The sequence below is a fragment of the Gymnoscopelus microlampas genome (genome assembly GCF_963454915.1).
Source record: "Gymnoscopelus microlampas genome assembly, chromosome: 23".
Taxonomy (NCBI): domain Eukaryota; kingdom Metazoa; phylum Chordata; class Actinopteri; order Myctophiformes; family Myctophidae; genus Gymnoscopelus; species Gymnoscopelus microlampas.
Genome location: NC_139960.1, coordinates 15,627,207 through 15,651,069, shown reverse-complemented (window position 1 = coordinate 15,651,069; position 23,863 = coordinate 15,627,207). Strand labels below are relative to the sequence as shown.

At 41.7% G+C, this 23,863-nt stretch overlaps 2 protein-coding genes across 2 annotated transcripts in view; one reads left to right on the top strand and one right to left on the bottom strand.

Annotated features, from left to right (window-relative positions):
- sema3aa (sema domain, immunoglobulin domain (Ig), short basic domain, secreted, (semaphorin) 3Aa) overlaps positions 1-23,863 on the top strand; it is an 818,452-nt gene that overhangs the window by 627,095 nt on the left and 167,494 nt on the right. The window lies entirely within an intron of this gene.
- Positions 20,105-23,863, bottom strand: part of LOC311039947 (YY1-associated factor 2-like) — a 40,873-nt gene continuing 37,114 nt past the window's right edge. The window contains exons 3-4 of the mRNA XM_084049981.1: positions 23,515-23,673; positions 20,105-21,190 (exon numbers count right to left, since the gene is read on the bottom strand). Coding sequence (XP_083906107.1) covers positions 20,755-21,190; positions 23,515-23,673 — 595 coding nt within the window. The 3' untranslated portion in view covers positions 20,105-20,754. The remainder of the gene's footprint in view (positions 21,191-23,514; positions 23,674-23,863) is intronic.

Here is a 23,863-nt window from a genome sequence, read left to right as displayed (position 1 = left end):
GACCTGGAACTGTGTCATTTTTTGATCTGAGCTAAAAAACATTATTTTACACTTTGGGCTATTCAAAAATAGCAGATATACAAGCTCATAGCGCGGCACCGAGTGCCGCGCTACGAGCTTGTAGATCTGCTATTTTTGAAAAATCGTGAAAATGTGTGCAAATCTTTGAATATATATATTTTTAAAGCGAACATTTTTTACTCAAATCTTTGCTTCTGGGGGTCCCTGGAACAAAATATTTTGATGGGGTCTGCGGCCAAATACATATACTTTTGGGGGTCCTTGACATGAAAAAGATTGAGCACCACTGATATAGAAACATAGGTTTTTCAGAATACTGTTGAGATTTAGGAGACATGTAGAATCGGCTTCAGGTCTCAATGGGCTAATGGGAATGTACATAAAGTCATTCCCCATAGTCGATGTGGCGGAGTGGCTGAGACAGCTCAGCTACAGGGTTGTTATTGGTCCATCACTTATACTTTATGAGCATCTCTGAGCAGAGATGGCTACGGTATAACCACCTCGGGTGGCCTGGCTGGTCACAGGCTATTGGCTGATCCATTGATCTGCCCCGGAGAGGCAATGGAAACACGGCATCAATCTCTCCCTCAAGCTGGATCCTGAGTGGAATAAATTAGCAGACGGTATTGGTGAAAGTGTAAAAAATAGAATAAATTAATGAAATCAAATTGAAATGTTTGTGCTTCGGATGGTCCAGGGGGCTATAAGTACCAGTGGTGGAATGAAGTACTCACGTTTTCTACTTAAGTGCAAGTGTCAATACTGCAATGTAGAAATACTCTGTTGCAAGTAAATGGCCTTTTTGTTCAAAATGTTACTGAGTAAAAGTATATACGAAAGTATTGACATCAAAATATACCAGTAGTACCAAAAGTAAAGTTACTAAAATGTTTGAAAATAGCAGATCTAGAAGCTCAAAACGCATCGCGACGCGTTGTGAGCTTGTAGATCTGCTATTTTCAAATAGCATATATAGGGCTAAAGTGGTAAATGTATATTTTATAATATAATAATTTATATTTGCAAAGTAACTAGTAACTAAAGTTTTCAGTAAAGGTATTAAACATTGGAAATACTCCAGTAAAGCAAAAGTACCTCAAAATTGTACCTAAGTACTTGAGTAAATGTACTTAGTTACTTTACACCACTGCTAAGTACTGGCTGTGTGTGTGTGTGTGTGTGTGTGTGTGTGTGTGTGTGTGTGTGTGTGTGTGTGTGTGTGTGTGTGTGTGTGTGTGTGTGTGTGCGCGCGTGCGTGCGTATGCATGTTCGTGCGTGCGTGCGTGCGTGCGTGCATGTGTGCCTATTACGTGTGCATGTGCTTGTGTGGTCCCCCCAAAGACCAGTTGGATTTTCATATGGTGCTTAAACTATAGTGATTTTAATCTAAAATACATAAAATAAAGGTCTGTCTGGCCATATGGAAAAGGCTTCATTCCATTCAGAAATACAACAGTGTTTTTTTTCCCCCCAGATGTCAAAGCTTAATCACTGTTCTCTAGCATACATGTGGAGATGTGCTGCCCTCTGGTGGATAAACTGTGAGCACTGCTTTAAAGTTACTTTTCTTTTCACTGGTGGGCCCCCAGATAATTGGCAAAACAATAAGACCTTATTGATAACATAACATTAATATATAATAATAATAATGATAATTTTTTTAGTTTGCGTGTGAAAGTATGTTTTTAACTGGGGAAAAAAATGAAATAAGTAAGTAAGTAATAAGAAAGAAAGAAAGAAAGAAAGAAAGAAAGAAAGAAGTCGTTTATCCCCCAAATAGGGTTGTGAATTATGTATTTATTCACGGCTCCGTCCAGCAAAATTAGTACAGTTATTTCTGTATTGACCTCTGGCTCCCTCTACTGTCCTTTACATGTCATAGTCATGGCCCCATAAACCCTAACGATTTTCAATTGTACATGTCATCAGTGATGTAAAGTAGGCTAACTAAAGTACATTTACTCAAGTACTGTAGGCTACTTAAGTGCAATGTGGAAGTGTTTTTACTTAACTGGAGTATTTCAATTTTCAATACCTTTACTTCAACTGCACTACATCTCAGAGGCAAATATTGTACTTTTAATCCACTACAATTATTTGAAAACTTTAGCTACTAGTTGTTTTGTAGATTTTGATTATTATTGCAATATATAGGCCTACTATATATACTTCGGCTATTTGAAAATAACTGATCTACAAGCTCACAGCGCGTTGTGATGAAGTAATTGGCGGATTTTGTTCGTTTCTTTTCGGTTTTTGGTGACTTTATTTCGGTTTTAGGGTTAGGATAAGGGTTAGGTTAGGGTTATGTTATTTAATAATTATTCTTGCCTGATTTTACTTCATTTGTTCTACTTTATATTTTACTTTATTTTTGGCCATATAGGTTTACTGTTTAAATAACATTACAACAGTAATAATAGTGTGTTCTAAATGTATATAAAACAAAACGAAAACGAAATAGCCTATTTAATCTGATTGTTAATTAGCTCGTTATGCTGCTTTTGCATCCTGATGAGTTACTAGACCAATTCAGGTCTGGTAGATGTTTTTCGTTTGTAATAATCCATGCTAAGTATTATTGAACCATTGTAGATGTTCATATTTCACAAATATACATGGGAACCTATTTTTTACTATAACTCCATTAATAGGTCACGCGTCAGTAGCTCCATTTTACGGCAATCTAGTCACTAGCAGATCTACAAGCTCACAACCGTCACGAATCACGATGCAACGCGGACCTTGCAAAATAAATTAGCAAAGAGTGCTCCTGGGAGTGCAGATGTGTCAGTCGTGGGGTGCAGTCAGGGTGGGGAAATAGCCGATCTACAAGCTTGTTAAAAACGGCAACTTTCCGATTCTGACACAGCCTCTTTACCCACTCAGCCACAGTTGGGACTTTCCTGCAGGTAGTGAAGTCAATGATTATTTTATTTTCTCTAACAAAATCGCTGCATTGCCTACAAACCTCAACTTAAACCTGGAAGAGTTGCACCTGGATAACAACACCATCAACTCTCTCCACAAAGAATCCTTCACAGGACTGCCTAAACTGAAGAAACTCAAAGCAGGAAATAACCCTTTCACTTGTGACTGTAAGCTGTACTGGTTTCTGAGCACTTTCAATAAGTCACTGCTGTTGGATTGGCCTTCTGACTACACAGGCTGTCTGGAAGAGCCCTGAAAGACTTTCACCCAGGCAGATTGTCCTGTGATCCCATGATGCAGGTGGCTGTGTTTATGCCCTTGACTGTGTGTGTATGTGTTGCTCTGGGACTGCTATTCCACACTACGGGTGGAGCTTGGTACCTGCGTATGCTGTGGGTGTGGTTGATTTTTAAGCGCCGGGGTCAGAACGAGAGAGAGCGCCTCCTAGGGGCCAACTTACAGTACCACACCTTCATCTCCTACAGTCAGAAGGACAGCTACTGGGTGGACTCCCAGCTTATACCAAACCTGGAGGGAGAGCACTTCAGCCTCTGCGTGCACGAGCGTGACTTTGTCCCCGGCCGCTGGATCATCGACAACATCGTCAACTGCGTGGAGGGAAGCTACAAGACCATCTTTGTGCTGTCTCAGTACTTTGTGAAGAGTGAGTGGTGCAACTACGAGCTGTTCTTTTCTCAGCACCGGGCCCTGAGCGAGAGACAGGACTCAATGGTGTTTGTGCTGCTGGAGCCCATCCCTGTCAACTCCCTGCCCAAGAGGTTCCTGCGTCTGCAGACGGTCTTGAGGCAGCAGACCTACCTGGAGTGGCCGGCAGACGAGCAGAAGCGCAGGCTGTTCTGGAGCAGCCTCAAGGCCCTGCTGCGGCCTGCAGACATCAATGTGCTGCTGAGGAGAGTGGCCCAGGACTTGGCTGGCCTCAGTCAACATCAGACTGGAGCTGATCAATAACTTTGTCTTATAAATATGACGCCATTGGTTCTCAAATGTTTTAATGTCAAGGACCCCCATAACTCTGAGAGTGCACAAATGGAACCCCAGAGAGACAAGTCCTTTAGATATCAGATCTATAAACACACTGAGCGGTGAGTCACAGTTAACCTGCTATATTGTCACAGCTTTGTTTACGTTGGTTTGGTACAAAATATTTTTAAAAATATATTTTTTAAATATATCGACCCAAGGAACCATCACGCCAGAAGGAAATGTTTGGATCGGGGCGGTGCACCGGATCTGGCGCTGCGCTCAGGTCCTGGACCTGGTGAGACGAAGGAGGAGCCCGGCCAGGAGACAACCCACAGAGCCTAGTCCCTCCACGTGCCAGAGCCTCCCCGTGTTCAGGCAGAGTACTTCTGGAGAAGCGGACTGAGGGGCCCTGTCTTTCCCTAAGAGGACTGACCGTGGGTAGCTAGCTACCTGGGATGTAAGTTGGGGCTTGATCAACCCCGGCTGGGTCACCTGGGCGAGGTGTATGTTGCGAGACCCGAAACACCCTATGACCCCAGGCTACAACACTGATGATACATCCCAGGTGCATCCATGTGATGTATTCTTTATTGTTAACCTTTTTAAGAGGAGCTACAACCACACAACATCTCTAAGGTCTTCCATACATCAAATGGATTCTTATGTCAAAATATTTTACCGCAAAAGTGTTTAAATTGATTTATTGTTATTATACACCTGTAGCCTGTGGGACCTCCCAGCGGCGTCAGTTCACAGCTGCAACCAATGCCTAATGTTTAGTATAAAGGTATTGGGTAGGGAGCTGAGCGGTGCGGTAATGAGCGTCGAAATCACCTGCCGTCACGCTGAGCTGGGGAGGAACTGTGGTAGGCAAACATTTACATTATGTGCGATTTTGTAACAGTTATTGATTTTATAGTGGTGTATTTTAAATTGCATTTGTTTGAGCTGTGGTTATGATCAGTGGACCATAGTAGTAGGTAGGCACACGCCATGGCAATATTCTAATTCTTATTGCGACCGTAGGTCGCACTTACTATAGGAACCTGCTCCAGGTGTCCGTCCTGTCCGTCCGTCACTCCGTCACTCCGTCACACACGTCCGTCACACTTTTGCCCTGCTCATATCTCCGCACCCGTTGCCCCGATCCATGCCAGATTTTGCACACACACTCCTTACCTGCCAAACTACACCCTCCAAGGACCCCCGGAGCTCCAGGGACCCCCAGCGGCCTCGGGGACCCCCAAGTGTAGAAAATGAGCACATGTGGACAAATTACCAAATGACCACCCCAACGGGGCTGCTCACGGGGCATTCCCGGGGACCACCCACTCCTGGTGCTCCAGAACGGATGCAAAAGTGGTGGCGCCCCCAGTGGAGGACCCCCTGCCACTGCAGCTCACATAAAATAATCGCCGTTACAGCCCTCTTCTGTATATATGTGACCTACGGTCGCTTATCTCCCGATTAGGGAGTCTTACTGGTTAATAATTATGTTATGTTATTGAAACTGATATCATGATATTTTACAGATTGCCGAGGCGTTGTCTGCCGCTGCCCTATGGTTTATTGTCCCTTTTAGTTTATATGGTTTTGTGTTTGTTTGATTTTTTGTATATTGTTTAATCTGGCTGCTTCCCATCTGAGCACAGTTTCATCATGACAGAGCATTCAGTTATATTACATCAGTAGCCTATGTATACTACTATGTGCAGCTTGCTGTGACCCAACTGAGTTCTGTGTATAAACTTTATAAAGGGTTCGCTGGACTGCCCAGGTTCCTAGTGTTGCTCAATAATTGTCTTGCTATTTTATCTATTGCTCTTCTAGCCTCATAGCTTTTATTAAATAAAGATCAGTACTCTGTACTATGATTTCAAATGGAAGAAGCTTGCGACACACATTTGTTTCACAGCCTACTTCCATCTGAGACTCCGAAAGCAGAATCGATGACAGAGAGGTTTTTCTTTTTTTCAAGCTACTAGGCAGGTGATTGGATGATCCCGCCCCTAGCAGCCGCTGATTGGTTCGAATACGCAGCGTTGCGGGCAGCTTTACTCCCTGCGCGATCCCAGACCTCCTTCCTGAAATCAAATGCAAATGAGGTTTCCGGAGGGAGGGGGGTTTACCAGGCTAGCTTGAAGCCAGTGTAGACATGGTTCACATGACGCTCGTCTGTCACGCGTCATGGAACCACTTGTTCCTGGTTTGCTAGGTTTGTACATTTACTTCTTGTACATCTACATAAACGTTCATATTTCAAATATAAAGTGCTGAACCCACGGCCACGGATGTTATAAGTTAGAACGCCCTGGTCTAAGTGCCTATGGCTTCCGTATTGTTCAATAAGAAGCTTTTTAATCCGATTGGTGGCCATTTTCTCCAAATTTTCTCTGATACTTTCAACTGCATGACCCTATCGGTTGGAAGGTGTATTGCACTCTGATACATTATAAAAAATCACACCCTGTGTGAAGAGAGTGGTGCCTTTGATGAGCCCTGTATTGTCATCACCCGTGTTGTCATCAACAATGTTTGTTTATTGGACATACATACATACATACGAACGGACACACGGACAAAGTCAGATATAGGAGTGGTTGGCACCACCCAAAAATACAAAATAAAATGGCCGCCGATCGGACTAAAATGCTTTTTATTGAACAATACAGAAGATACGGGTACTTAGACCGGTGCGCTTTAACTTGTAACATCCGTGCCTTGGGGGTAAGCACTTTATATTTGAAATTTGAACGATTATGTAGATGTGGCAGTTGTAAATGTCAAATAAATCGCAAACCAGGAACAAGTGGTTCCATGACTGCCATGTTTCAGGGTTAGGTTTTTTCCCCAGCAGTGACAAACAGCTCCCTCTACTGGAGAGGAGCTACAACCACACAACATCTAAGGTCTCCCATACATCAAATGGATCAAATGCAGAAATATTTTATTGCAAAAGTGTTTAAATTGATGTATTGTTATTATACACCCCTAAACTAATGCTAAATGCAACAGAAATAAAGCCTGACTGTACGGGGGTTTAGTCACATCAACTCAACAATGAGATGATTAAAAAAGGACATGCTTGAAGCCAGTGGTGGAAAAAGTACTGAAATGTTTTACTTAAAAGTATCAATTCTGCATTCTATGTAGAAGTACTCTGGAGTTGTTGGGGACTTGACAGAAGATGTGTAAAACTGCTCAGTGTAACATGCCGGGGAAATCATTTTATACAATAGACAATATAGCAGATATGTTGATTCTAACCACATTACTTTATTCGAGGTATTTAATTATGTCTAGCGTACGTGATTGGGCGGCTGATATCTACAGACAGAGTTTAGGCTTAGTTTGGACCAATAGAGAAGGACAGAAATCTAATAAAACAGCACAAGAGGAGGGCTGCAGTGTTCTTAAAGTCTGTGTAAGATAGATGGTAGGAAGGTGCTCTTTGGTTGGAAAAGGGGGGAGCCTTCAAAGTTTAAAAAGCTTTAATATAAAGGCTAGTTCATCTGTGAGCACTAAAAGCCAACATATTTCGGGCCTTTATGGCCTTCTTCAGGGCATGTTCTTGATGATTGGGTATAATGTGTTCATATTATGCTGCCAACTAGTGTAATATATAGATATACAGACAGAGTTAAGAATTTGGACTGATAGACACAGACAGAGATCTGTTTATTTATCATGTGTGTTACAGCAGTGGTTGTAAAACGTTTTCATGTCAAGGACCCTCAAATTAATATAATTTGGGGGTATTATCTATACAATATGAAGTTTGAGCTTGAGTGTTTAGTTTGTTATTTGTTGAATATTTTGAAAAAAAAAGATACCATTGAATCTTTTTTTATAAAGTTTTGGAACCACTTATCTAAGGCGTAGTACCTGTTCTCTCCACCAGGTGTACTCGTTGCAGCACAGTAAGGAGGTATCATTTTAGATTGTATGAGCTTGTAGATCTGCTATTTTTGAAAAATCGTGAAAAATGTGTGCAAATCTTTGAATATTTATACGTTTTTAAAGCAAACATTTTTATCTCAAAGTTTTGCTTCTGGGGGATTCTACAAATGTTTGCTTCAAAATTATATATACATTCAAAGGTTGAGGACAGAGTACAGCAACTTGTTATGGGCCTGGTCTTCAAGATACACCACAACATTGGGATCCCCCTGTATTTGTCAAAATACTTCCAAAATGTTAATGAAGTCCATGATCGTAACACCAGAGGCAGCTCCACAAATCATGTTCAACCCAGATTTGGCTCAACAAAGGGAATGAACTCGTTCTCATGCTATTCATCAAAAATGTGGAATGCCCTACCAAAAGGAGTAAAGGAGTGTAAAACCTTACTCACTTTCAAAACTGCCTTAAAGTTACACCTTCAGGAGGCTGCAATTGAAAGATGGCCCCTGTCCAAGTTCTAACCTACCCCACCCCCCCCCTTTCTCTTTCTTCTTTTGTACATATTTTTCACTCTTCATACCAGTAACCTGTAAACTGATTGTATGACATTCTATAGTAGTGTGTATATCTGTCTGTCTCTTATATGTCATCATGATTTGTGTGCGTGGGGAACTCATTTGAAACAAGCCCAGTGCTTTTATGAGTCTTCCAGTTTAGTAGACCTCGTATTGTGAATTTGTACTTCCATGTACTGTTGTTCTCATGTCTTACTAAATAAAGTACATCAATCAATCAATCATGTCTCTCAGGTCCTTTACAGCTTGGTTGTAGTTCCCTGTGCGGCTGATGTTTAGGCCAAGGTAGGTATAGTTTTTTGTTTGTTCTAGTGGGATTGTATTGTATTGGGATTGTATTGATGCACTCAATAGTAAGAACATCACAAAAAAACAATATGAGTTCCTAAAAGTTGAATTCCCTGTTACACCAGTTTTTTATCTACTACCTAAAATTCATAAAAAATGTACAAACCCGCCAGGACGCCCCATAGTTTCAGGAAACAACTCCTTATCAGAACCTTTAAGTCAATTTGTGGACTATTTTATCAAAGATATTGTGAAGACATTACCCTCACACCTTGCAGATACTAGGGATGTGCTAAAAATCGTTAAATACTTCCATCCCACAAAATGCATATCTAGTATCCTTTGATGTAGAAAGCCTTTATACTAATATTCCACATGAGGATGGCCTGGCGGCTATGTCATTTTTTCTGGGTACAAATGATGAAGTCCCCTCAGATTTTTTTACTCAGCTTGACGAATTTTATTTTGAAATCTAATTATTTCATGCTTGATGATAAATGGTACATTCAAATTCAGGGTACTGCCATGGGTTCTGCATTCGCACCAAATTATGCCAATTTGTTTATGGGTCACTGGGAATCCCAGTTTATTCACAACCAAGATGCCTCTCCCCTCTTGAAAAATGTAATTTTTTGGAAAAGGTACATAGATGACATTTTCATGGTGTTTGTTGGCTCGGAAGATGAGCTATTCCAGTTCAAAGAGTACATCAATGGTACACATCACACTTTAAAATTTACTATGGAACACAGTAGAGAACATATTGATTTCTTAGACTTACGGATATCAACAGACAATGAGGGAAACCTGCACACCACTATTTTTCGCAAACCAACAGACCGTAACACTATTTTACATGCACAGAGTCATCACCCCAGACCTATGGTGGAGAACATCCCATACGGACAATTTGTGCGTTTTAAATGCATCTGTAGTGATCCTGCAGATTTAGAAAAGATGTATGTCTATATAAAACTCCTGTTGTAAGTCATTCAAACTGGTTAAGAACAGAACTGTGGTAATCACCCATGTGGTCGATGCACCCATTGCTCAAACACCATGAACACAAAGATTTTCTACCATCCACAGTCTGGACAGGAATATAAAATAAGGGATTTTATTAATTGTAACACTACACATGTCATTTACATGCTGAAATGCCCCTGTGGTAAGGTTTATGTTGGGCAAACAAAAATAAATTTGAAGGTGCGAATAGCAGAACATAAGGCAGCTATCAGAAATAATAATATGGAGTATGCTATTGCCAGACACTACAAAGAGAGAGATCATGGATTTACAGCCTCTCTGAGATTCATTGGAATTGAGAAAGTCACCTTGCCACCTAGGGGCGGTGATATTAAAAAAAAACTTCTCCTACAGAGGGAAGCTTATTGGATCTTCACTTTAAATTCTGTGGAACCCCATGGTTTAAATGAATCCCTTGAACTAAATCCATTTTTGTAACCACTACCTCAATGGTCTCAAAGTGTCTGACATACACAAAAGGTATGTTAGATTTGGCCCACTCCATTTTATTCCTGTTTCATTCCTGTTTTCTTTTTCCACTAGGATTGAGTCTCTCCATTTGGATTGAGGCTCTCCTTTTGGTTTGTTTAGTAGATTTCATTAAAAGTTTCTACACAGTATAATATAGCAAAACAATTAATATGCCCGATATGGGCTTTATTGCGCCTTCAATTCGAGGTGCATTAGTTTACTGAAGGGGTTCTGTGTAACCTTTGTAGGTGTAATTTTAATTATTTGTCATTTATTATGACTTGGGTATTTGTCACTTTTATCAGGAGACTCCTCCTAAACCCTGTCTCCTTTGTACTGTGTAGGATGTGGGGCTGTGAATACACTTGGCCATCCTCTAGTCTAGATGGAGCCAAAAAACAAGGATGGATAAATGCAGGATGAAATCCACATGGGAAATGCAACAGAAATAACTAGAAGATAGGACATATTATTGTTATAGATCATTGTGTATGTGCTTGTGGACTTGCTTTTTGAATTAACACATAGCACTATCACTTGCTTTTGCCCTTGTTCAGCCAGGCCCCCAGTCTCTCTGGCTTTCAAACATAAATGTTGCGCCCAACGTGGGGCTCGAACCCACGACCCTGAGATTAAGAGTCTCATGCTCTACCGACTGAGCTAGCCGGGCTGATCCTCCATGGTAAACAGCCCCATCTACGGGGAGCTTGGAAGATGGCTCCTCTTGTCTCAGAATCAGAAATATACATTTGAACAAAATACAAAACAAACTAAACTAAACAAAACAAAACAAAACAACTACAACATTGATGAAGATAAAAATCACTTACCCCAAAAACCAACACAACAACCTTGGTTTGGGACTTAAACAATGCTTACATAACTGGCATTCCTCCCTATTTTGGTAGGGCTAAGCAGAGGCGGCCCACTAGGGGGGGCTATTAACCACACCATTATAGGCCCAGACCCATAGAGAGAGAGAGTTATGACACGCTTTGATCTCGCCACAAAGCGGGACGCAATGGGCTATAGTTCCAAACATTGGAACTATCTCATTGAGATACAACGAGCATTTCCACATTCCGCTCCTACAATGGGAGTCGACGCAACTGGCATGACTCTCATGTTATATCATGTAAAAATAGCCCGGCTAGCTCAGTCGGTAGAGCATGAGACTCTTAATCTCAGGGTCGTGGGTTCGAGCCCCACGTTGGGCGCAACATTTATGTTTAAAAGCCGGAGATACTGAGGGCTGGTTGAACAAGGGCAAAATAAAATAATAAAAAATAGTCCTATGGTGTTAATTAAAAAGGAAGTCCACACACACATACATAATGATCTATAAAGCTATGTCCCATCTAGTTGTTTCTGTGGTATTTCCCATGTGGATTTTATCCATCGATCTACACTAGAGGATGGCCAAAAAAAAGAACATGAACCTGGCTGAAATTCTGATCTGCACAGTAAATCTACTCTCCCAATATATACAATTAACCTTATAAACCCAGCCCGGCTAGCTCCTGCTCAGTCGGTAGAGCATGAGACTCTTTTAATCTCAGGGTCGTGGGTTTGAACAAGAGCAGACTAAGTACAGAGTGATAGTTTACTAAGTAAGTATCAACGGTTTAAGTGGTTAAATGTCTGAAAATACACAGTAACATGAATACAACATCTATGAAAAAGGTTTTATCTGCAACACAATTTGCCTATCATGGTGTGGTTAACAGCAGAGCACGCCCTAGCAGTTAATGTAAGCTTTGTTTAAATCCCAATCCAAGGTTGTTGTGTTGGTTTGGGGGGAAATTGATTTTTATTATGATCATTGTTGTTGTAGTTGTTTTGTGTAGTTTAGTTCGTTTGTTGGTTTTGTATTTTGTTGTGTGTTCACAAAATGTGTGTTTGTAATTCTGAGACAAGAGGCGCCACCTTCCGAGCCGCATCTAGATGGGGCTGTTTACCACACATAATCAGCCCGGCTAGCTCAGTCGGTAGAGCATGAGACTCTTAATCTCACGGTCGTGGGTTCGAGCCCCACGTTGGGCGCAACATTTATGTTTGGAAGCCAGAGAGACTGGGGGCCTGGCTGAACAAGGGCAAAAGAAAGTGATAGTGCTATGTGTTAATTCAAAAAGCAAGTCCACACGCACATAAATAATGATCTATAACAATAATATGTCCCATCTAGTTGTTTCTGTGGTATTTCCCATGTGGATTTCATCCTGCATTTATCCATCCTTGTTTTTTTGCTCCATCTAGACTGGAGGATGGCCAAGTGTATTCAACAGCCCCACATCCTCCACAGTACATGAACCTGGCTGAAATTCTGATCTGCACTGTAAATCTACTCTCCCAATATATACAATTAACCTTATAAACCCAGCCCGGCTAGCTCCTGCTCAGTCGGTATAGAGCATGAGACTCTTTTAATCTCAGGGTCGTGGGTTCGAACAAGAGCAGACTAAGTACAGAGTGATAGTTTACTAAGTATCGACAGTTTAAATAGTTAAATGTGTGTGTTAAATGCCCGGCTAGCTCAGCCAGTAAAGAGCATGATACTCCTAATCTCAGGGTCGTGGGTTCGAGCCCCACGATCGGCGCAATATTTGTGGTTGAAAGGCAGAGAGACTGGGGGCCTGGCTGAACAAGGGCAAAAGAAAGTAATAGTGCTATGTGTTAATTCAAAAAGCAAGTCCACACGCACATAGATAATGATCTATAAAAATATGTCCCATCTAGTTGTTTCGGTGGCATTTCCCATCTATGAAAAAGTTGTTATCGGCAATACAATTTTATGCAATATATGGTGGGGGTCCCTGCTTCATCTCTCTCTCTCTCAGAGAGGGTCCCTGGGCTGAAAACGTTGAAGACCCCTGCCCTAGAGAGAGCCAGACTAGCAATGGCCATCAGAACGCATGCGTGCCCTTCATCAGAGTAGGCTACTTACTGCATTGGTTCTCAAAGTGGGGTACGGGGACCCCCAGGGGTACTTGAGGGGGTTCCATGGGGTCCCCAGCTAAATGATGGGTAGAAAGTAGAAACCAATTGGACCCTTATGGGTCTGTAACTCTGAGAGTGTACAAATGGAACCAAATGGACCCTAACGGGTCCATTTGGTTCCATTTGTACACTCTCAGAGTTAAATTGACATAGATTTTACAATATAAATTGTGGACCAAGTGATAGAAATGCCATTAAATGGGGGTCTGTAGCCCTAATGCATGTCAAACTGGGGGTCCTTGAAATTAAAATGGTTGAGAATCACTGCTAGAGCCGTAAAAAAAATATTCTCTTATGGGGGTCCCTGGCATATCTTTTGAAATCGGGGTCCGCGGGCTAATAAGTGTCAATTCGGGGGTCCTTGACATGAAAAAGATTGAGAACCCCTGACTTACTGTAGTACCCATTCATAGTACTTGGAGGCCAGTGTATGACGTCAGTACTATGACATTTACATACTTATATATCATATCGATGACATCTCCATATACCTTATAGGGTGTAACAGAGAGGTACTCTGTTACGGATGTTTGGCACTTTATAGCACTTTGCACAGTTGTATTTTGCACAATTAATCATGGGTTTAGGTATTTATTAACTGATAATCATGAGGGGCAAGTGCAATGTGTAATATGTATGAGTGCGATAGAGAACAGGAGAGATATGTAAGAGAGGTGCAATATGGGTAATGTAAGTGATTATAGAAAAAAGTGGTGTTCTGTGGCCAGTGTAATTGGGCTGGACCAAGTCAGAATGGCAGAGGGGGGTTGTGATTTACATTTGTAATAGCTAAGGATATTGTGGTAGTGTAATGTTGTAGCAGTGTGAAGGATTGATATGTATTTGTTCATTGAGGTTTTAAGATTATGTATGTGGGTATTTATTGTATGTTTATTTATATGCCTAGCACTAAAAACACCCCATGACATGGCGCAGTCCAAGCTCATTAGCTCAGCTGGGTATAAAGGGCTGCCAGTTGTCAACAGTGAAGAGTTGTGAGTGGAGAGACAAACACCAAGGTCGCTGTAGAGTTTGTCCATTTATGTCATTGGTGATGAATAAATACACCTTTGGGTTAAAACCTACTCCAGGCCTCTGTACTACTTCCAGCCGCAAGTTGGGCATTCTCACATGGGGATTTGTGGATTTATATGTGGATATAGATTTGTTTGAGAACTGCTCCACTGATCCAACCGGCTTCACTCCGGACACCGCACTCCCTCAGGTCAGGTCCTCTGCGATACACACAGCAAGTCTGAAGTTGATCAGTTGGACGGTTTTCTTCACCATCAAACCCTCTGTAAAACCGATTAACTAATACTTAGTGGACCGGGGTCAGCTCTGGACTTGGTCCGCAGTTTTTTACCCTCTGCACCACATCTCTTGTCACACATTGCCGATCTACAAGCTCTGCAACTTGTGAGCTGTGAGCTTGTCGATCATATTCGGCAAATGTTTCCCCCAGAATATGGATGCTAGGTTTCAAGTGGTTAAGTGTGTGTGTGTGTGTGTGTGTGTGTGTGTGTGTGTGTGTGTGTGTGTGTGTGTGTGTGTGTGTGTGTGTGTGTGTGTGTGTGTGTGTGTGTGTGTGTGTGTATTGCATTTGTATAAAACACTCGACAGCAGGAGAGCAACATACTTTCATTAAATTCTTATTTGGACATGTAATAAACCAATCCACACATTTTAAACGAGAGCATGGCAAAGCAAAAGAAGAAGATGAAAATGGCATCAACAAGTGACAGTGATGGCATATTCAAACCAGTCATCAAACGGGGGTCTCTGTATATTCGCGACACAACCGATAACAAACATTACTCCAAATACTCCCCTCCAGTCCACATATCTAGTCCCAGTCTAGTGCAGTGAACACATGAGAATATGAAGAATTTCATTCCAAAAAGACACCCTTTGTGAGAAAGTAAAGCTACCTACTTGAGATTTATCCATGTGTTATCCTCTTGAGCACTACATAATTTGTCGAACGTCAAATAGGGTTAGGTTAAATAGCAAAAACAGCCAAATCTACTTGCTCACAACGCGGTGAGCTTGTAGGTCAGCAAAGAAAATCACTATAAATGTTTTAATATTTTCCAAAAAATAGCATTTTGGTTTATTTCTGTTTTCTTGTGAAGTAGTTTTTCTGAGTGAGCAAAATAAAAAAGGTTTGTCTGCTTGAACCAATGGAATGAATTACTGGCATTAACGTCCAAACTGTACATAATTTGTTATTCATCATCTTAAAACTATTGATGACAAAATGGTATCACCAACAGAGCACAATACAGCATTTCTGGATATAATCGTGCACAACCTCCTTGCATTATTGCATAGATTGTATCTAGGCCAGAGCTGTTATAGTTCACCACATACTACTGACTGCTATTTGCACAGAAGTTACAGTAGTCGCTAACTTATTCGTCATTCTGCTGCATCAGTGTATATTCTGTGTATCTTCAGTCATTAATGTATTCATCCATTAATTTTATATATGTTCTAAAGTGTATTCGGCATATATTTATTTTTGGTTGCAAAATAGTCATACGTATCTACCTCAATAACCAGGGATTTTGCAATTCTAAACAGAATATTCTGTATGTCCTCTGTTCCCTAAACTGTATGTACTATATCCTACCTAGTCTATGGTCATTCAACACACTTATTAGGGTTTTATAGTGTATTACTGTATACTACTACTACTACTAGTAGTACATTTACATGTAAAATAACTTTTATTTTATATAGCTGTATGACTTACCTACATGAGTGTAATCTACAAGCTCACAACGTGTCGCATCGCAACGTGTTTGTATATCTGCTATTTTTGATCAATTCTGAAAGTGAAAGTGGTCACGTCTGTATGTGACTAAAGAGTAAATACATTGCGTCCATTGGAACACAGGTTATTTTTTGTCCATTTCCTGAAAAGTAACGGTTTGTTGGACATTTCTTTTTGTACAGTCTGGCGAAATCCACCACACCAACAATTCACTGCTCTCACATGTACGATGAGTATGTGACAGATGAGGTCTTTGAACGTTGAGTTATTGATATATTATGCAATGAACGGGTAGCAAAAAAGGAGTTTTAATTCAAGTGAAACAAAAATGGATCAGGGTCCATTTTTACACCCTTGCAGAGTTCAAATCAACCCTGATTTTTACAATGTACTATTTTGGAATGTAATCCCTCATATGTCTCTCTAACATTAAAAGATACTTAAAAACTAAGAGAGACCAAAGCCTGTCTCACAAATACTTATATCTCAGGAACAATATATAATCATGCCATTGACGGCTCATAAAAACCGTCCTGTTACAAAGTAAAAGTATTGACGATAACACTGGTCTCGATGTATAATACAAGCACACTGAAACGCTGTAGTACAATAGATGAAGACATATCCTGTGTCTGTGTAACGTTGTCTTCATCTACAGGTGAAGGAGTCACTGTGAAAACCCTTTGTTTCTAACATGCATTATTCCTGTGTATTAACCATTTAAATAGCCGACACAAATGCAGTCTTGCCCAAAATGACTTTTTTCCTATCGATTAGTCACCCCATGGAGACTTGAATTCATGGATATTTTTTAGTTTTTGTCGCATTCCTAAGACAATAATTTGATGGCTGGCAGTGGCTCTGGTAGCAGACATTAGCATCTTTCCTGCCGGTCATCAAACTATAGGCTTAGGAATGTGACAAAAACTAAAAAATACCCACCATGAATTCAAGTCTACATGGGGTGACTAATCGATAGGAAAAAGTCATTTTGGGGGTGAACTATCCCTTTATAAGTACAAAATAACACTCGTGAAACACTTAATGAAGATCTCCATACAATATGAGTACATAAACAATGTCATATTTTGCAGTTCCCTTCTGTTGGCACACCCTTGTAAAGGAAAGGCATCACCAATCTCGGAATCCGTCTATAAACATAATAATAATAATGATAACAATAATGATAATAATAATTTTAACTTCTGGGGCAAAGCTTGTTCAACACCTGAATGAGCGAAACTCAATGCTGAGGCTCTCGGCCATGAGTTAATTCTACCGACAGTTTTATCGGGTTCTTCCTGTGTTTTACAATCCAACCAGCAAACCGCAATGCCAAAGAAACATGCAGCTAACAGATGAGCTCTTTGATAGTATTCGCTCTCAAGTTGTTAGAGTAACATAAAAATTCCACATTTAACCACTTAACCCCTACATATACTAGTCTCCCAGGGCTCCACACTACGGCCCCCTCCTTTCCCCCCCTCTACGCTAAGGTATCTTAGCCGAAAACAGCCAACCTACAAGATCACAAGCTTGTAGATCTGCTAGAATGTTCGCCCTACACTAGGGCTAGGGCTCGTGTTGTTGAAACCTCTTAGGTATTTGTGTGAGGTACTTGTTAGAACAGTAGGATGTTTTGGCATGGCTGCCTACCAGGGTTGCCAGATCTCCATATTATAATTTCCCCACAAGATTTTATTTGAAAATGGCAGATCTACAAGCTCACAATGCGGCGCATCGCGGCGCATCGCGGCGCGTTGTGAGCTTGTAGATCGGCTATTTTCAAATAGCTGATGTATATGTTAAAGTGCTCATGTGGCCCACAGTCGCTTCTTTTGGGCTGGTTTTCCTAGACCTGGTTGCTTGTTTCTCTCACAGAATCTGGCAACACTGCTGCCGACCAGCCTTGGAAAAAGCCCGAAAGTCTCCAAAACGACACTTATCGCCAGAGATGGATAGGAATGGCGGTGGATGAGGTGCACGCTGTTGTTCAATGGTAAGTTAACCCATTAAGACCGGGAACGCATATCTGTCATTGTAAGATTTCTTTGGGCTATTCAAAAATAGCTTGTAGATCTGCTATTTTTGAAAAATCGTGAACATGTGTGCAAAAATTTGAATATATATATATATATATATATATACATTTTTTTTTTAAGCGAACATTTTTGACTCTCTTACAACTTCTGGGGGTCCCTGGAACAAAATATTTTGAGATGGGGGTCCACGGCCATATCATTTTTGAGAACCACTGATATTATAGCAAATATGTTTTTTCAAAAAACTGTTAGGATTTAGAAGACATTTGTAGAAACCCCCAGAAGCAAAGATTTGAGTAACAAATGTTCGCTTTAAAAATACATATCCAAAGATTTGCACACATTTTTCAAGATTTTTCAAAAATAGCAGATCTACAAGCTCATAGCGTGGCGTGCACTGCCTCCTAGAAGTAATATTATTTGGAATTTCTTAAGAGACCATGCCAACAGATTTTCATGAAAATCAAAAATCTGTCTTTGAAATTAAGACATCACAGATGAAGGAGACTTTCATTAAATACAGTGGTATTGTGTACTTATAATACTCCCCTAGGTCAATACACAAGAGTAAAGCCATTGTAGAGTGAATTATAACCGTCATCAATTATTTATTTGTCTCAAGTTGCCCTGTGACACGACAGGAAACAGGATTGTAGTGTATTCCAAAAGCTCCCCCACTACAATATATTGAGCAGGAAGTTATTTCCAGCAGTTTCTAAAGTCCATCTTATTGCAGGCTATAAACTATACAGCTACGTAAATGCGCATGTTCAGAATCGGACGTCCACATTTTTGACGACTAGGGTTTTTCCATTGTTTGTCCGTTGTAGAAGCACTGTGCCGCACTGATACTTGGCGCGGTACGCCGGACTGTCAGCATCCTTTTAAACGTTCCGCACAGAGCAATTCCACCGGAATAACCGTCCGCTGGGAGAGGAACGCAACGAGCACATCCCTGCCGGCGTTCCTTGCCGAAAGGTGGGGGCGTGTTCACATCGTTTGCGAAATTGCTTGGTTCCCTCACCAGCAACGCTTCAAACTTTTCCTGAAACGTCATATCGTCAAAACGCACGTCACTGTGACAGTACGAGAACGACACAGTTCAGTAACGGCCTGGACCAAAAAAAAAACAACCAGAACCGAGTTCTAGTTTTGACATCTTGAGCTCTAGAAACAAACCAGTCTGGAAGTGAAAGAGCTTCTCAAGAGTATCAGACTGGGGGGGGGGGGGGGGGGGAACTCAGGGGTGCAGCGGAGAGAACACCGGGAGATGTGGGAGTGAATCGGGCGTAGTAGGGCTGAGCAGTTACCCGAAAATATATCAAAACTGATATTTAGAACCGATAACTGACTTATTCTTGCTCATGTGGGTTAATCGAATAATTGAGAAGCAGGTTTTTTATGATTTGCTTTTTATTTCTTACACAAAATATTTTGAAATTATCTTTTGAAATGGACTAAATAAACGTGTCTGATCAAACCACTTGACCCGGCATTATACTTAGTTGTACAATGGCGGCATGCTAAAATAGCAAAAGGAATAGCCAATCTACAAGCTCACGTCACATCGCAAACGCATTGTGAGCTTGCAGATCTGCTATTAAAAACAAAACAAAAATGTTCATCAATCGCAATGGAGGCAAAACGTTTGTAATAATAGTGATTATTGATTTGAGGTCACACTGCCCAGCCCTATAGGGTGTAGTGTCGTATAATGTATGGGAGAAGAGCAATGGCCGAAACCTCCTCGTCCATCTGGAGGAGGAAGAGCTTGTCGTCTGCTGCCCTGGAAACCCCTGAGGTGGGTCGTTGTAGACGATGATGCTGGGCAGTGAATGGAGCTTTGTGGGGGGGGGGGGGGGGGGCTACAGGGCAAAATCCGGAACGTTAATTTAAAAGTGTAAAACTTAGGGCCCATTTTTCGGAGTTTAACCCATTAAGACCGGGAACGCATCTGTGTAACCACTTTAACCATTATTTTATACTTCGGCTATTTAAAAATAGCAGATCTACAAGCTCATAGCGCGGCACTCGGTGCCGCGCTATGAGCTTGTAGATCTGCTATTTTTTTCAAATGTGTGCAAATCATTGAATATATATATTTTTTAACATTTTGAACTCAAATCTTTGTCTCTGGGGGGTCCCTGGAACAACATATTTTGAGATGGGGGTCCGCGGCCAAATACATATCATTTTGAGCACCACTGATATACAGTGTATAGCAACATCCTTTTTTTTTTTTTTAATCGTTAGGATTTAGAAGACATTTGTAGAATCCCCCAGAAGCAAAGACTTGAGTTAAATATGTTTGCTTTAAAAAGCATATATTCAAAGATTTGCAGGTGAGCTTGTAGATCTGCTATTTTTTGGATTAGCCAAAGAAATCTAAAAATGACGTTCCCGGTCCTAATGGGTTGAGAGTTAAATCCTAACCCTTGATTTGGCTGTGTAGGTGCGGTCCCAAATTACCACCCCCCCCCCTCTATCCAGTAGAGGCGTGGTGTTGTTTGGTGTCTGTATGCACAGTGGGGACTTTCCATCGTTGTCCGTCGTTGAAGCTCGGCCAAGGGTTAGGGGGTGAGGGACCATCTTGGCATTGGGGGTAGAGGGAACCCCCCCCGTCCCCGTCCCCCCCGTCCCCCTGCTGCTATCCAGGGGCATAGGACTAGGGCAGGTAAGGTGATGCGGGGGGGCAGCAGTGGGGGGAGATGAAGGGGCGGCTTTGCAGCATCCATCAACGGGAGTCCCCGTTGATGGAGGCGCCGTCCCCCCGAGGCGACGAGGAGCGAGAGAGCCCCCCCCTCTCTGTGCTGCTGTTGTTGTCGGGTCCTGAGGAGCCGTTCTGGGCTTGGGGGTGGTGATGGTGGTGTGGGTGTGGGTGGTGTTGCTGCTGCTGCTGCTGGTGCTGGTGGAGGAGGAGGTGGAAGGGAAGAGGCGGCGCTGACGCAGCGGCGGGGGTGGTGGTGGTGGAGCCGGCGGCGGCGGAAACCGGGGCAGCGGCGGACGAGGAGGAAGAGGAGGACGAGGAGGAGGAGGAGGAGGAGGGAGGGGTGGAGGTGGTGGAGGAAGGCCGGGCCTTCTCTTTAAAGTCCGTGATGATGACCGTCAGGTCGCCCACCGTCACCTCCAGGTGCTGGGCGCTGCTCCGGTCGATGTTTTTTAACCGCGGCCTTTGAGAAAAACGGATGAGAAATGACAAAGATATTATTGGTCAGGTACAGCGGTGGTTCTCAACATTTTCAGGTGGTGACCCCCCCCAAAATAATCATATTTGAACTGGGACCCCCCCACCCTGACAAGCACGGACGTCACGGGCTCTCAGAAGGTGGGGGGGATGGACTTTCGGTGAATTATAGCCCTTACTTTACACTTTGGCTATTCTTTGGCGGCAGTCGGTGCTTGAGCTTGTAGATCTGCTATTTTTGAAAAAGCGTGAAAAACATTTGTAACTGTCAAATGTAAACAAATTCTGTATTTTTGCGTTTTTTGGGCGGATTTTGTTTGATTGATTTTTCGTGTTTTGGTTACTTTATTTCGGTTTTAGGGTTAGGGGGGTTAGGTTATTTAATTCTTATTTTTTGCCTGATTTTACCGATTTATTATCAAAAAATATATAAATATATATTTTTTTTTTTTCAAAAAGTGGGGGGTATGAAATCACAGGTCTGTGAGAGTGAGGGTGTAGCGTCGTGCGCACAGTGAATGACCGTGACACCCCTGCTGACAAGCACATGGAATTGTAGGAGTTGAGGCATTACATTTAGTTTGAGGTTCCAAAAATGAATATTGTGACAATAGCCGATCTACAAGCTCGCAACACCTCATAAAGCCTCTTTCTTATATAATTATAGCCAATGTTGACCAGTTTTTATAGTATAGTTTGTTGATTACTTTTGATGCAGTAATGGTCTTATTTCTTTTCTTTCTCTCTTCTTTTTTGGAATTAAAGATCTTAAAAGTCCTTAAACTGAGGCACAGTATGTAAACAAAGTGGTGCTTTTTCTGATGTCGAAAGCCAGCTGCAAAAAACAGGCCTCCCAACAAACGTACACAAGTACTGTTAATTAATACAAGCACATTGTGCCTTTCTATTTACCGGTAACCTATTTAGACCAGTAAATAATCAGTGTCATTTTTTGATTTATTTGGCTATTAAAAATAGCAGATCTACAAGCTCATAGCGTAGATCTGCTATTTTTGAATAGCCAAGTAGCAAGTATAAAATAATGGTTAAAGTGGTTAAAATCTAAAATGACGCAGATGTGTTCCCCGGTCTTAAAGGGTTCAAAACAATCTGTGTTCCTTGTGCTTTGTTGGATTCCACATGCTACCGTCAAAGAGCATCATCAAATGACTTCTCTGTCTGATATTGTTTCATCTGTGTCCCAGGAACACCTTCTCCCCAGGGGCCAGTTGCACCACCTCAGTTCAAACTTAGCTTAATTATAGCTTAAATGGCTTTTAAAAAGCCATTTAACCGATTAAGAAAAAGCCATTTAACCGATTAAGTATCTCTGTCATTTTATATTTCTTTGGCTATTAAAAAATAGAAGATATACAAGCTCATAGCGCGGCACGAGTGCCGCGCTATGAGCTTGTAGATCTGCTATTTCTTTTTTTAAATGTGATTTTTTTTTGCAAATCTTTAAATATATACATATTTTTTACAATATATCTATTTAAAGATTTTCACACATTTCCACGATAAAAAAAAAAAAAGCAGATCTACAAGGTCATAGCGTGGCACCGAGTGCGCGCTACGAGCTTGTAGTTAACACAAATCTTTGCTTCTGGGGGTCCCTGGCACGACATATTTTCAGGTGGGGGTCCGTGGCCACATACATATCAATGTGGGGGTCCCAAGTTTTGAGAACCACTAAGTTAGTGAGTTGCAGCAGAATAGTCTGTTCATAGTCTGTCACAGGAACTATCGGAAGTCTGTCACTGGAACTATCGGAAGTCTGTCACTGGAACTATCGGACGTCTTTAATGTGATGACGATCCAGCATTTTGGACCTCTCTCTTTTACATCGCTCTGCTTCTTCCCTTCCCTCTTAAAGGAACAATTCACCTTGTTTTCAACACCATCTCTCGGTCCTCACAACATCAATGGCGGGGATTTATTTTTTGCAATTGATTCACAGATTACTATTTTAGCATGCTAACGTTCCAGGACGAGAAAGGCTGTTAAGTTTCCATTAACTTGAAATCCGGTCTACAAGCTCACAACGGGTCGCGGTGCGACACATTGCGAGCTTGTAGATCTGATATTTTCTCCGAACGTTCGCCCCAAAATAGGGACGCTAGGTTTTAAGTGGTAAAAAATAATAATAATAATAATAATAATAACAGGACGCTTAATGAAATACAGTAGTAAACACAACCGCCTCAAATCAGGTGCTACAAGTTAAATCATTCATTCATTGCGTTATTGTTATATTATCCGCCATAACATTCCCTTTCATCCTCCGGTCAATAGCATCGTCATGGTTACCTCATCTTTTTGTGGTTGCTGTTCTTCTTAAGCGCGGGCTCTCTGTCGCTCTTCTCTCTCTCCGGTCGCTCCTTCTTCTCCTTCTTGGGCTGTGTGGGCGAGGCGAACTGCTGTGTGGCCTGCTGCTGGGACACCAGCTGAGAGACTGGACGAGGCTTCCTGAGAGAGAGAGAGAGGGGGAGAGAGAGAGAGAGAGATGGGAAAGAGGAAGAGAGAAAGCACACAAGTCAGTTAAAGGTGAGTGTGAGCGACGGAGCGATAACACAAAGCCAGTGAAAGAGAAAGGAGGGGCAGAGAGATGTTCAACGAGAGAGAGAGAGAGAGAGAGAGAGAGAGAGAGAGAGAGGGA